Consider the following 15,570-nt stretch of genomic DNA (forward strand, 5'->3'; position numbering starts at 1 on the left):
CAATGCTGGCCTGTTCCAAGGTCTGTTGGGGCATGAGATTGTCTGGCAATTCACTCATTTCCACAACAATCAGCAGATTAGTAAATCATCTGTGTTAATCATTATGTTCCTGAAACAATAATTTGTTGTTTTAACTGACCAGCGGCCTTAAATAAACTTTTATTTTTCCTGAACTGCCTATGGAACACCTTACCTCGATAATCCTAAGGTCTCAGAAGATCCAAAACCGAACTAAACCCAGTTAGCCCTCCCAATCTCCATCACCACCAAGAGCCTTTTAGATTTGAAGTATTGGATTCATCTCAACTCCTGCTTCTCCCTCATTTTTTCAGATTCCAATGTTATATATTACCACTATCTCTGGCAACTTGCTAATGTATTAACAACAGTCAACATGTTGCCAAGATGACTGATTCCTTTAAAATGCCCCCTCCAGTTATTCAGTGTAGGTCTTTCCTCGTGGAAGCACATATATGGCTGTGGTACTGTGTTGTGGGCTTCCCTAGTGGCTCAGAGGTTAAAGCATCTGCCTGCAAGGTGGGAGACCTGGGTTCAATCCCTGGGTTGGGAAGATACCCTGGAGAAGGAAATGGCAACCCACCCCAGTATTCTTGTCTGGAGAATCCCATGGACGGAGGAGCCTGGCAGGTTACAGTCCACGGGGTTGCAAAGAGTCGGAAGTAAAGTGAAGTCACTCAACTGTGCCCAACTCTTTGCGACCCTGCAGACTGTAGCCTACCAGGCGCCCCCATCCATGGGATTCTCCAGGCAAGAGTACTGGAATGGATTGCCATTTCCTTCTCCAGGGGATCTTCCTAACCCAGGGATCAAACCTGGATCTCCCACATTGGAGGTAGACGCTTTAATCTCTGAGCCACCAGGGAAGCTCCTCGTGGAAGCACATATATGGGTGTGATACTGTGTTAGGTGCTTTATTTTTAACACATTAACAGCAATCTTCCAAAAGAACAACAAAGTGGGTATGTACTTCCAATCTGAGTCCACCCCACAGCCTGATGTTCTGGGTGCTTCAGAATAACTGATTCAAATCCATTCACCTTTATATCTCATTACTCGATAACAATCAAGCATATCTCCACTGATCCACTTTTCCAGCCACACAGGCAGTGTGCAAGTTACTTAACCTCTCTGTGCCTCAATTTCCTCATCTGTAAAAACGGGGTTAATAAAGGAGCTAATATGTATTAAGATAGAAAACCAGTGCCTCACTCAAGATATGTACTATGAAAATATTAATAGAAAACAAACAAAAATTACATTTATGGGGCTCTGTGCTGGTTTCACAGGCCATAGGAAGAATAGCTCAGCTCCTAGAACAGGCACTCAATAAATTTAATGCATGAATTCAATTCAGTTCAGTCGCTCAGTCGTGTCCGACTCTTTGCGACCCCATGAATCACAGCACTCCAGGCCTCCCTGTCCATCACCAAAACCCAGAGTTCACTCAAACTCATGTCCATCGAGTCGGTGATGCCATCCAGCCATGTCTTCCTCTGTCGTCCCCTTCTCCTCCTGCCCTCAATCCCTCCCAGCATCAGGATCTTTTCCAATGAGTCAACTCTTTGCATGAGGTGGCCAAAGTATTGGAATTTCCGCTTCAGCATCAGTCCCTCCAAGGGACTGATCTCCTTTAGGATAGACTGGTTGGATCTCCTTGCAGTCCAAGGGACTCTCAAGAGTCTTCTCCAACAACACACTTCAAAAGCATCAATTCTTCGGCGCTCAGCTTTCTTCACAGTCCAGCTCTCACATCCATACATGACCACTGGAAAACCCATAGCCTTGACTAGACGGACCTTTGTTGGCAAAGTAATATCTCTGCTTTTGAATATGCTATCTAGGTTGGTCATAATTTTCCTTCCAAGGAGTAAGCGTCTTTTAATTTCATGACTGCAATCACCAACTGCAGTGATGTTGGAGCCCCCCAAAATAAAGTCTGACACTGTTTCCACTGTTTCCCTGTCTATCTCCAATGAAGTGATGGGACTGGATGCCATGATCTTCGTTTTCTGAATGTTGAGCTTTAAGCCGACTTTTTCACTCTCCTCATTCACTTTCATCAACAGGCTTTTTACTTCCCCTTCACTTTCTGCCATAAGAGTGATGTCATCTGTATGTCTGAGGTTATTGATTTCTCCCGGCAATCTTGATTTCAGCTTGTGTTTCTTCCAGCCCAGTATTTCTCATGATGTACTCTGCATATAAGTTAAATAAGCAGGGTGACAATATACAGCCTTGACGTACTCCTTTTCCTATTGGGAACCAGTCTGTTGTTCCATGTCCAGTTCTAACTGCTGCTTCCTGACCTGCATACAGATTTCTCAAGAGGCAGGTCAGGTGGTCTGGTATTCCCATCTCGTTCAGAATTTTCCACAGTTTTTTGTGGTCCGTACAGTCAAAGGCTTTGGCATAGTCAATAAAGCAGAAATAGATGTTTTTCTAGAACTCTCTTGCTTTTTCCATGATCCAGCAGATGTTGGCAATTTGATCTCTGGTTCCTCTGCCTTTTCTAAAATCAGCTTGAACATCAGGAAGTTCACAGTTCACGTACTGCTGAAGCCTGGCTTGGAGAATTTTGAGCATTACTTTACTAGCATGTGAGATGAGTGCAACTGTGCGGTAGTTTGAGCATTCTTTGGCATTGCCTTTCTTTGGGATTGGAATGACAACTGACCTTTTCCAGTCCTGTGGCCACTGCTGAGTTTTCCAAATTTGCTGGCATATTGAGTGCAGCACTTTGACAGCATCATCTCAGGATTTGAAATAGCTCCACTGGAATTCCATCACCTCCACTAGCTTTGTTTGTAGCGATGCTTTAACAAGTGAATAAATGAACAAACCACACATGCCCAGATCTTGAGGAGCTCATACTGTTAGTTCACTGTAGGGTGAACCAACTGGCCTGTCACTTGTCTGTGTCCTTAGAACATGCAGCACTTGTACTAACTAGAATGAATGCCTTTCTTCCTCCCCAGCCTACCTAAATCCTATATAGCCCTCAAGAGCTAGCTTCAATTCTTCCTTTTCCCACAAAGCTCCCAACCACATCAACCTACAATGAAATCTCCTCTCACTGAAAAAATGTTGCTCTTACCTACAGACATAATGAACAGACTTGTGGTTGCCAAGGGGCAGGTGGGTGGGGAACAGATGAAATGAGAAGTTGGGGTTAGCGGATGCAAGCTATTATATACAGAATGGATAAACAACAAGCTTCTACTGTATAGCACAGGGAACTATAATCAATATCCTGTGATAAACCATAATGGAAAAGAATATGAAAAGAATGTATATATACATACAACTGAATCACTTTGCTGTACAGTAGAAATTAACACATCGTAAATCAACTATACTTTTTGAAAATGTTGCTCTTAGAACCTAGCCCATGGTTTCACCACTTAAAGTAAGGTTTTTGTTCCCTAGGCTTGCAGTAATGTCTGTCTTCAACAAAACAGTCATTTCCATGGAACAGGTCTTCCAAGGTGACTATCTCTTTTATTCTCTAGCACTTTACAAAGTACTCAACAAATACGTGTTGACTGGCGGACTGATTGATTGATTGGAGGCTTAATTGAGAGCTCTTTGGTAGGAGCCAAACAAGGCTTAGCATCACCTTTCAAATTGCTGTCTCTTCAAACATTAGCCAGAAATCATGTCTGGTATTCCAATGTCTGCCAGCAGCAAACATCGCATTAAAGATGTCCTGCGATTTCATACAACTTCCAAAGATTTGGTAACTTCATACACTTCATTGTTTAAGTTCAGAATTCCCTTAAGAAAATTTCTGTTTAATAAGGGACATCTGTGGAATGCTTTTCCTTTCTTCTTAAATCGCATACACATCTAGTATTTATATGAGATAAAGGATAAACTCAATCTCCCTCCCTACTGGAAAAAAGTGTGAATTTTATTATTTTATTTTGCAGGTGAGGAAATGGAGCCACAGAAAGGAAAATGACAGACCCAGTGAGGCACAGATATTTAATAGCAAATTGAAGACTGAACTTCAGGTCTTCTGAATCCAAGCTTATACTTCTTACCCTGATTTGAGATTTAGAACAAAATATAACAGTACCTTTCCTTTGACCCTGACCCCTGAGGGGCATGTATCGGTAACATTACCAGTTTTTGTGGCAGATTACATTTCTTTAATTTTTCTTTCTCTCTTTTCCCAGCTTCCCCCATCATACTCTTACCTAGTTCTTCTCTTTCTGTCACTTATGTAAATAGCTTGGGATGTGGAGTCAGACAGAAGTCAATTTGAAGGTCAGTTTTTCTATGTGGAGTCTATCACTTAATTTCTCCAGAGCCTCAGTCCCCTCATCTGCACAATGGGGAGATCAATATCTACCTCAAAGAGTTACTGTAAAATTAGATAAGAATATATGTAAAACTCCTAAAAGCAGCAGTATTTACCACACAGCAGGTCCACTACGTCTCCTATCCTACAATATCTAGGCCTGGATTGCCCATTTTGTTTCAAGAGGTTGCTGAGATACAACCAAATAGCATTACCTCCATCCAGTGAGGCACAAGCACACAAGTAGTGTATCCAGGTCCACTTTCTGCCTGTTGCCTTGCTACTCCCTGATTACAATTTCTAATTAACACAGAGCTCCAAACTCTTAGTCAAGTCCTTCAAAGAACATGCGAGTCAAGACCTGATAGTCACCTCTGAGGCTCTAAAATGTCGTCAGTCACCCTCTCAGTCAGATAAGATGACACCAAGAACAGCCTACCTACAGAAGTTTGTAGAGGAGCTTTCACTTACATTAAACATACACACATACACATACAAATGGAAAGCAACAAGGCAGCCCAACAAAGACAAGGCTTTAGCTTGTCATCCTCTCATAAGCAAAGATGGGGCAGAAGCCATGAGACTCTAACACCTTTCCAGAATAACTAGTTGAACCAGCTTTCCTCCCAGCTTCACCTCATCTTACCCCCAACCTCCTCCCCCCAAAGAAAAATCAATTTCTGATGGACCATGAAAGGCAGTATAGGAGAACCATTCAAAACTTCCCTGCCAGGGGCTCAGGAAGAGAGAAGACCATACAGCTGGGAATCTGCTGAGTGGCATTAGAGTGGAGGCCAGAAGACACCACAAAGAGTCTGTCCATCACTGGGCTTAACCGTTGATCCTGTCAAATTAGTCCCACCTCCTGCATTCCTCGCAGATGTAACATTAAAAGACTTGAGTGAAAGTTAACAGACCATGAGGCATGTCGTCCCTGAGAACATACCAGGAAACAGCCATTTGTGGAAAGATAGGAAGTAGGAGCATAGAGGAAAGCAAAGCCCTGGATGAACTGCCTAATGTCAGTCAGCCTTTACACCTCCACAGCCTAAACTCTGTGAGAAGATCCTGGAGCCCATAGCATCCCTTCAGTAAGGCAGAAGCTTGCCCCGCAGAGAGGCTGAGGAGAAACAGGAGAGTACAAAGAGGTGAAGTAACATGCCAAGATTACTCAGCGAGTTGGTAAGAGAGTATCAGGAATGGAACAGAGGTCCGATCCTCCACTGCAACAGGATAGAGAGACACAGTGGGAGAAAAGTTCCCCCGACCCAGCTACCAATTTGCTGAGTGTTGTCAGACTTTATCAGCCTTAATGCTGAACTTCTCTCCCCTCCCCCCACACACATCAGATGCATGGCTGAGCCAAGACGGACAGAGCTGGTACAGCAGACTAGAAGGGCCCACTGTGATCAGAAAAGAAAACAAGCTGGGTTTTGGACAGTGGGCAGGGAAGCCAATGAATGAACGAAGAAGTAGTGGCACTTGAGTGAGACAGTCCCAAATGTAGGCCTCAAGCAGCTTGGTACTGGAGGGTGGAGACTGCAAACCGAAGACCAGACATGAAAGAAGGGTAGCCTAGATGCATGGAAAATGTGTCTCTGTTGCTACCAAGCAGTGTTCGTTCCGTGGCATGGCACAGTCATGGACTTTCACTGAAAGAGGAAGGAGTAGAGATGAAGTCAAAGTGGGGCTTGTGGGGGTGGGGGCAGTTAGTCTCTGAGAAACCAAGTCATCTTGATCTTTGCAATTTTGGTGCCCAGCCAGGATGGCTATGTGCCCAAGCAAACATGCCAGTGTGATGTGAGGAAGAACAAATCATCCCTTGGAAAACTAATGCCTAAGACAATTTTTCCATTTGGCCTGTTTATACTAGATGGGGCGAAGGGGTGTGAAGAGACAAACATCTATCCCATTCCCAGTTCTTAGAGCACAATCTTTAGCAGGGAAATATAATACCTCAACTTTTTCATTAATGACTTAGTTGAAGTCTGTCTAAAGCACGTATTTCAGGGAAGCATCAGGAAACAAAGTACTGCCCCCACAGAAACAGTGAAAGTGATCTAGGTACCCACATAACTAATAAAAAAGGGTCACTTGCTGATTACAAGATAACTCAGGTAAACCTGTGAAGTTCAGTTTCAGAGAGATTTAACAATGCAAACGCTGTGTGTACACACAAATCCTGGCCCCAGCACCAAGGCTATGAGCACCTGGGCAGTGAGAGTAGTAGAAACCCCAAAACCATTTAGGTGGGTAACAGAAATACCTAGAGTACTTGTTATCCCTAACTTCCAGATTGTTTTCCAAGATTACCTTTGTAAATAAACAAGCTTATTTGAAATTCTGAATGCAGTTCCCTGTAGACAGACTAAAATTTTAAATAAGCAAGCTTATTTGGAGATTTGAATGCAGTTCCCTGTAGATAGAATATTATAAAAATAGTGGTTAGGTTCTGTGATTTCATCAGCGATATACTATGGACCAAAGAGCCCTCTCCAGAACTGTTCTGCACATGGCAACTATCAATAACTGTGTTAGAGGGACATGTTTCCTAGACTTTAACTCTCTTCTCCAAGCCTCTCATCCTTCAGTGATAATGAGGATTAAGCTGCATTTCAATACACTCCCCCATCAGGAGTTTAGCACCAAGAAAAGACATTTGCTCAACTCAGGTGACAATCTGGTAGATGTGAGGACATGGAGAAGGGGCAGCAACGAGACTGCAGATGCAAGACCTCCAGCAGGAGTGACTCCCATGGGTATTCCAGGTACAGACAGAAGACCTCAGAACAGAGGAATAGCAGCAACAATAGGAGATTTGCAACCAGTGCCAATGACAACGTGCACAGAAATAAAAACCTAACAGAGTTAGAGACTGCCGTGTCTAAATTCCTACCCAGGGTTTCTATAAATTGGAGGCTTCTTGTATGTCATGTATGGTCAGCATCTTCAATCTCAAACACACCTATTTGTTCCACAAGGGGAAAATTAAGTTCATAGAGGTTATCCCTACCAATTCAAAGCCAGCAACTGATTAAAGATCAAACAATCTGATGTTCTGGAGGTCTGATTTTTTACCAAATACCACTTCCTTCTTCTATTATACAAATTCCTTGGCTGTAACTCTTTGTAGAAACATATAGGCTCCTGGAAGTCAGGGCTTATGCCTTCTCTATCATCTCCCTTAGAACACTTTTTCCAAGGCTGGACTAGGGACAGGGCTAGGGCCAATTCTAAATGCATAGTGAAAGATGTGCCCCTCCCAAATCTCTTACGTAGTTGTCTCCATGTAGGTTCCTATGGAGAGGCCTTGGACAGGTGTTGCTTAGCAGCAGCATAGATACTTCCACTAAAACACTTTGCTTGATACGGAGTCTTCATATGGCATGGATGCCAGAAAGAACCAAAGTAGTCTTCAGTTGTTTTAAAGAATGGTCCTACTCAACTTCGGTCAGACGCTTCTCACTTAACTGCATTCAGCTGTGGGCTCCCTAACTCAAGAGGAATATGGCCAGGCTGGAGTGTATCCAGAGTGGGAGCAGGAGGCTGGATCTCAGATCCCATGGAGAACAGCTAAAAGAGCTAAGGCTCTTTAGCCTAGAAAACTGAGACAAAGGGACACAGCCTTTGTCTTCAGACCTCCCAAAGGTTGTCCTAAGTCAGAGAACTTGCTCCTTGTAGTCCCAGAAGGCAAAACTAGAACCCACAGAGAGTAGGCAGATGGAGAATGATTGCAGCCCAACAGGAGAAAAAGCTGTCTACAGTCAAAACTTTCTTTTTTTTTTTTTTAACACTGAACAGGACTGGCTAAGAAGGAAATGAGCTCCCCCACGACCAGAGGAGAACAAGCTCAGGAATACTGCATAGGAGACTCATGGATCAATTAAGACCAGGTGACTTCCACAAAACCTTCCTCACTTTGAGAATCTGTGATTCCAGCCACCTCAAAGAACAGTATTCAGTTAGCGGGCCTGAGTTTAGTCTGCCCTTTGGTGGGGGTGCAGGAGGGTGTGGGGCTAGTGAGGGAAGCCCTTGACTTAATCTCTGCTGTTCTTCATTAACTTTTCTCAGACAGGTCAGCATCTTTTTGCCCTCTGGTTCTGCAGGAGCCTAACTATAAAAACTGTGATGTTCCTCTAGATAATCATTCCATAAACAGCAACTTCAAATCTGAGTTTCTCTTTTCTCGTAAAAACAAGTCCTGGGAGGAGATGGGAGAGAGCAAGAGGCAAAATCATTTGAATTCTGTTTAAAGGACAATGTTCAAGTGTCTTCCAGCTGGAGCTGAATTTTCTCTGTCTGAGGTTTTAGAGAAGGAAAAGCCTCTAACAGGCTTGGCCTTTTTTTTTTCACTTCAGGGAGCACACGTGTGGATCACAATAGGTTACCAGTTGTATTATAACAGCCCAGCAGGCCCCAAAGCAGTGTGTAGCCAAAGCTCAGCCAAAGGTTAGCAGACACATCACCCACTTTCTTTGCTTAACTACTTCTCACCAACCTGATTTGTTTTCCTTTGGATGGATTCCTACCCCATGTACCCAAAAGCCTACTTTCTGAGAGAGAGGAGCAGCTGGGGAGCTGAGGCAGTAGACATCTTTGTTGAGTCTAGAAGCAGAGATGAGGAAGGGATTCATCTACGTAACCAGGGTGTACTAAGCTCCCAAAGAAGCAGACCTCACGAAGGTCCCTTTGTGAATGCCAAGCCCTGGTCTGGGGGTGGTCCTGGCCTGCAACATAACTAAGAAGGTTTCACAGAACTATCACTTCTCACATAACACTACCCGTGCACCCAAAAAGAACTCAAAGTCGCAGCCAAATCTACTGCCAGGCCTCAATCTGACTTGATCCACATCCTCTTGAAATCTCAGCTGCCGCGTTGTGTGCTTCAGTGGGGATGAAGGAGAGACTTAAAACTTAAAGAGCATGTCCTGCCCTCTTCCTAGGCTACGGATGCCACACAGTATTAAAGTTTGCCCAATTTATTCTCACATCATCTGTGCTAATAAAGATGGCGCAGGTACGGCTACCCCCATGTGGCATATAGAAATCTTGGGTCGAAAGAGGATAAAATAATACAGCAACATCAGTGCACACTAAGTGGAGGAGGTGAAACTTCTTTTTCCTCCAGGCTACTGCCCCACCTGACCCTACTTTGTTTCAGAGCAGTAAGTAACTAGCGGCCACTTCCATTACTGTGCCAGATAGAGACTGTCACAAAAATGGACCAGGAAAATGGCAAATACATAGGATGAGTCTGTTTCTGCCATATCTTGTCCTCCTCCCCAATTCTCCTCCTCCTCCTTTTCCTACATCCCCCACTGGTCTCCACCCTCAGCCAACCTCAGGGCACATTTCCAAGAACTCAAAATGAGTATAGGAATCTTACAATACAGCTTAGTAATTCTCTCTCTCTCTCTTTCACATACACATACCACAGGAGAATACAGTTTGAATCTCTGAGACCTCTGAGAGGCCCTATTTGATGCATAATCACTGGCACCAGAACCTTGAAAAGGTCACCCATCCCCCAAAGTCGATCTTTCCCAGCGCAGGGAGCCTAATTCATGGATGACTGTCTACACTGTAGAGGGGGTAGAGGGAGAGCCCTAGGTAGCAAACAGCCCAAATAGTAAAATCTCATTAGAAGAGAATCTCCACTTCTTTCAGACAGGCTCCCTGCGTCAATAAGGTATTAATAGTATAAGATGCTAACCAAAGGCATGAGCCCAATTCTCTAGTGGGTCATGTTTCTTTGGAAACACCACAATGTATGAGGAAATCACAAACCATTCCTTAATGCCCAGGATAATCAATAATAATAGTTGTTTGGGGGAGGGGTTGCTGTTTGTCTTTTTTTAAACATTTCTTGTCACTTAACTGTTAAAAGAAGTGAAGAGAAGTTAAGACTATATCAGTCTCCACAACTTTGACAGGTGAATTCCCTCCTTCAGGGATATCACTGGAGCATATAGAAATTGATAACTTCCTCAACTTGATCATTTCCTGATCCAAATGTTCCCCCATAACAATTGGGAACACTTTACAACACTTTCAACACTCTATGCACTCTTTTCCCACTGATCACATTTCCTCAAACTCCTCCACTCCCAAGATGTCTCCACCTGTTACCCAAGCTATCTCCAAGCATATATGCCATACCAGATACAAATTTCCTTTGGGTTTTTTCCCATGACACTGAAGGAGGTTCTCCAATATTTCTCACCATGGTTCTGGTACCTTACCTCTGTATCTGCCTGACCGGAGATCATCATAAGTGGTTTAGAGTGACCAAAACTGCCCTCTCCTATTTCCCGAGCCTAGACTCCACCAGGGAGTGTCTGCAACCCAGTCCTCACCTACTGTGGAACCACAGGCTGGCATGCAAAGGGTCAATGGGGTGGGAGGCTGCCAAGACTGAATACCCTCCTCAGTGGTATTGCCCCATGTCTCTTTACAAACTGCAGTACCACCAGAAAAATCAAGAAACTCTCCAAGTAGAAGGTGTGGAGAAAAGGGAGCCCTTGTACCCTGTTGGTGAGAATGTAAATCTGCGTAGCCACTATGGAAAACAGCATAGAGGATGCTTTAAAAACTAAAAATAGAACTACCATATAACCCAGCAATTTCAATCCTGGGTATACAGCTGGAAAAAACAAAAATTAATTCGAAATGATACACACACACCAGTGTTCATAGCGCCACTATTTACAATAGCCAAGATATGGAAGCAACCCAAGTTTCCATCAACAGGTAAATGGATAAAGATGTGGTGTATGTGTGTGTGCAATACTACTCAGCCATAAAAAAAGAATGATAGATTACCATTTGCAGCTACATGCACGGACCTAGAGTATTATGCTTAGTGAAATAGTCAGAAACAAATACTGTATATCACATATATGTGGAATCTAAAAAATAATACAAATGAATCTATATACAAAGCAGAAACAAACTGACAAACATAGAAAACAAACTTACGGTTACCAAAGTGGATAGGGAGGTGGGGGCAAATTAGGGGTATGAGATTAACAGATACAAACTACTATACATAAAATAGATAAGCTACAAGGATGTACTATATAGCACAGGGAATTATGCTCATTATCTTGTAACAATCTATAATGGAATATAACCTAAAAAAAAAGAATCACTATGCTATATACCTGAAACGAACACAAAATTGTAAATCAACTTCGCTATACTATAGCAGAGTGTTCAGTCGTGTCTGACTCCTTGAGACCCCATGGACTGTAGTCTGCCAGGCTCCTCTGACCATGGGATTTCCCAGGCAAGAATACTGGAGTGGGTTGCCATTTCTTACTCCAGGGAATCTTCCCGACCCAAGGATCAAACCCACGTCTGTTATATCTCCGGCACTGCAGGAGGATTCTTTACCACTAGCACCACCTGTGAAGCCCCAGATCAACTGTACTTCAATAAAAATAATAATTTTTAACAAAGAAATTCTCCAAGTAGTAGAAAATATGATAGATTTGGAGCCTACCACTGACTCACCATATGACATACCTATGCATGCCAGTCAATGCATCACAGCCTCAGTTTTTCCATCAGTTTCTCCACAACCTTCCTTGACTGCCTCACCTGGTGGCTGTAGAAAGCTAATGAAAAAAAGAGATGTGGAAATACACTATAAAACAGTAACACTGTGTGCAAATAGAACAAAGTGTCATCTTCCTCAGTCAGAAACCCTTCTAGGACGAAAAGGGTCAAAGCTAGCACAGCAGAAAAGACTGGCTACTAGACTATCACAGTCTTATTTAAAGACTTGAACCTCACAGTAGACATGGAGACATCTAAACCCAGGGAGGGCAAGTGAAGTACCCAGGATCCTGGTGCTAGTGAATGGCAGAGCAAGGATTAGAACCCAAGTTTTCAGTCTGCCAATACACTTCTCTTTTTATACCCTTCTATCCCACCCCCACCAACATGTGAGACTGAGGCTATTTCCAAGAAGAAAGCTGTATCATTCTGAAGCATAAAGGGAGAAAAATTAAAAGGGGATTAATGAACCATGCCACATACTATCTAGGCAAGAAAAAAAAAAATACAGGTAACCACTGCACTTTACAAAACTGCCATGGCCCCTTTAAATATAAGGCTAACCGGGTTATATGAAATGGCAACCCACTCCAGTGTTCTTGCCTGGAGAATCCCAGGGATGGGGGAGCCTGGTGGGCTGCCGTCTATGGGGTCACACAGAGTCGGACACAACTGAAGGGACTTAGCAGCAGCAGGTTATATGGGCTTCCCTGGTGGCTCACAGTGTAAATAATTTGCCTGTAATGCGATCCCTGGATTGGGAAGATCCCCTGGAGAAGAAAATGGCAAACCACTCCAGTATTCTTGCCTGGAGAATCCCATGGACAGAGGAGCCTGGCGGGCTACAGTCCATAGGGTCGCAGAGAATCAGACACGACTGAGTGACTAACACACAACCAGGTTATATAGGCTTCCGTGGTGGCTCAGTGAAAAGAATCCACCTGCCAATGTAGGAGACATGGGTTTGATCCCTAGGTCAGGAAGATCTCCTGGAGAAGGAAATGGCAACCCACTTCAGTATTCTTGCCTGGGAAATCTCATGGACAGAGGAGCCTGGGGGGCTACAGTCCACAGGGGTGCAAGAGTCAGACAAAACTTAGCCGCTAAAGAACAACAACAAACCAGGTTATATATATAGCTGGCTTTTACTGCAAGGATTCAAGCTATTTGGAATATAAGGGAGAAATGATTTTACCCCCTTCATAACCAAATATGTGTAATAATGAGCCTTCATATATAACAGGGGTCAAGCGTACCTTCAGCAGAAAGGGAATCATTAAAAGGCACCCTGCCTCTCAACACACGAGTCACTTCCTCAACAGCTTGGCCAAGGAAAGCCTCATCTACCCTCAAATAATCCCCCAGGTAGACCGCAAATTGTTGGCTGCCCTGTGCTTAGTAACACCCCCTGCCATGTTTGCGCTGGCTCACAAAACAACCCAGGGCCACAGCAGCAACCACTCTCTGTGGTGCCTTTCAGGATGGGTGAGCCCTGGGCAGAGGTGGAGAATGACCTCTCCCAGGCAGGCTGTCTGGGCAGACTGGGAAGTCTGCAAGTGGTGTCAGGATAAAAAGAAAGGGAGGGACTGCCAGACCGTGGAGGGGTGCATAGACTGTTCTGACCTTGGTGGAATGGAGGGAGAGCAGGAGTTTGATTAGAAGAAAGTCCTGAAGGCCAGGATTCCCCTCCTCAAAGGGGTTGTTTGAGACTGTTCAAATTAAAAAAAAAAAAAAAAGGCTTATTACTCCCTCCAGAGAATACTGGAGTGGGGGAGGGGGGTGACATGACAGTAGGTGACAAAGTCATCTTAGGCTGGTTAGAAATAAATGACTAGTATGATGAAAAGGGGTGCTGGATGAAGATCTAGGCTGGTTATTGGTGTCTGGAGAAGCTAAAGATTTCAGTTTTCCCTGACAGCTCCTCAAAGTTTTGCCTCAGCATACCTCATGCAGCTCAAGGTGATAGGCACACCCCGTGACAACTCCCCAGGATTGCTAAGTGTGGCCCCAAGGCCTGAAGAACCCCCTACACTAACAAGTTAACCAGCAATTTGGTGCCTGGCAAAAGGGCACAGGTTTCTGCAGGGGTGTGGCGGGGGGTATTCGCCTCCCCCTCCTGAGATGTGACCTACGTTAAGAAGCCAAAACAATAAAGTGACATTTGTTACCCGCAGAGAAACCACATCTTTCTGTCTCCAGCACAAATTCACGTTTTCCACCTCAACTGCAATTTGAGCGGGCTGGAAGGGGAAGGGCTTTTCAGAGAAACAAAAACAATCTTAAAACAAACAAAAAAATCAGAATAAAGTTCGTGAAGTTCACTCCCTTGGCCATCTGGTGCCTCAAGGTGAGTCGTCCTGCAAATCTCTCTTCCCAGTTACAGCCCCGGCGGCCCCCACCCCCTACCCTCACCCCTACTCGGGGGTGGCTTGCTCAGGGGGGGTTCTGGAAGGCTCGGGAGAGCACCTCTCCCCTGTCCTCAGCTGCAACTTGGCTTCCAGCAGACCACAGCCTCCTAAAACAAACAAACTCTGGCGGCAGCGGCGGCAGCTCCAGCACAGCTGCGCTCCATGGCGCAAAAGTTTCCTCCACGCTCCTCAACGTGCAGGAAATCTCGCCGGCGCTGGGGCAGGACTCCGGTGGGAGGGAAAGGCCGAGCCCAAGCCGCAACGCCCCACCGGCTGAATGGATGTGCGCGCGTCCGGCCGTGGGAAGTGAGGCTGACGAAAGCCACCGACGCCTCATCTCCGTTCCCACACCGGACCCTCGCCCAGTAATCTGCCCAGGCGGGATGGCCCGGCGGTCGATCCAGGAGCAGACACCGCAAAGAAAGCTGCCAAGCCGCCTTGCCTGTCCCTTCAGCCCCTCGCTGTGCCACAAGGGCGCGGGAACTTCCAAGGAGCAACTCCCAACAGCTACCACTTCCTCCAGCTCCAACGGAGGGGAGCAAGCCGCCAGACGTTGGGGAGCAGAAGCGGCCCTCGAGCCCTCTCGGGGGTGTCTGCGCGCGGGACTCTAGCCCCGAACCGGCCGCACTCTCATCCCGCGCTCCCGCCACCCCGAAGGAGTGTCTGCGCCGGGGCTGGTGGCCAGACCCCCCAGTGCAGCTAATGCTCCATGGTGGGGGGAGACGGGGGGAGCGGGCTTTCATCCCCAGCTCCAGCCAAGTTTCAAAGTTGGTCTGAGGGCCGCGTCCCGCGGCAGCCTGAACACCCGCTCGCCCATTCAAAGTTGGGCACTGCTCAGACAGAGCAGCCAGTTCTTACCTTAGACACCGTGAGCGGTTCGCAATGTTCCAGACCCCCCTTAAGGGTGAAGCCCCAGGGCGCCCCCCCTTGCAGCTGCACAGGGACGTACTGGAAGGACCCAGGCCGGTTCTCCATCCTCCGCTCGGCTCAGGCGCGGCGGGACTCCTTTTCTGCGGGGGCTACGTTGCCTCCGCCCCCAGCGGCTCCGCCACCATCGCCCTCCAGCGCTACGCCACCCCTCACCGCCCTGCTCCGCCTACTCCCCTGGCTGGAGACGCTCGGGCAGAGAGCGAGCGCAAGGAGGAAATGACACGGAGCTGGAGAGAGGGGGAGGGGGGGAGGAGAAGGAGGAAAAAAGAAAAGAAAAGGAGAGGCGGAGGGATAGTGCGTAATGGACAAGAAAACGGAGCAATGGGGAGGGTCAGTCAGTGGGACCTC

The 15,570-nt window shown here is 45.8% G+C and overlaps 1 protein-coding gene across 1 annotated transcript in view; it reads right to left on the reverse strand.

Moving 5' to 3' along the window:
* The window catches only part of SHROOM4 (shroom family member 4), a 260,582-nt gene extending 245,315 nt beyond the window's left edge, over window positions 1-15,267 (reverse strand). Inside the window, exon 1 of the mRNA XM_068962329.1 lies at window positions 15,151-15,267. Within this exon, the coding sequence (XP_068818430.1) occupies window positions 15,151-15,267 (117 nt within the window). The remainder of the gene's footprint in view (window positions 1-15,150) is intronic.
* Between the last annotated feature and the right edge of the window lie 303 nt (window positions 15,268-15,570).

The sequence above is a fragment of the Capricornis sumatraensis genome, chromosome X, assembly GCF_032405125.1.
Source record: "Capricornis sumatraensis isolate serow.1 chromosome X, serow.2, whole genome shotgun sequence".
In the NCBI taxonomy this organism is placed as follows: Eukaryota; Metazoa; Chordata; class Mammalia; order Artiodactyla; family Bovidae; genus Capricornis; species Capricornis sumatraensis.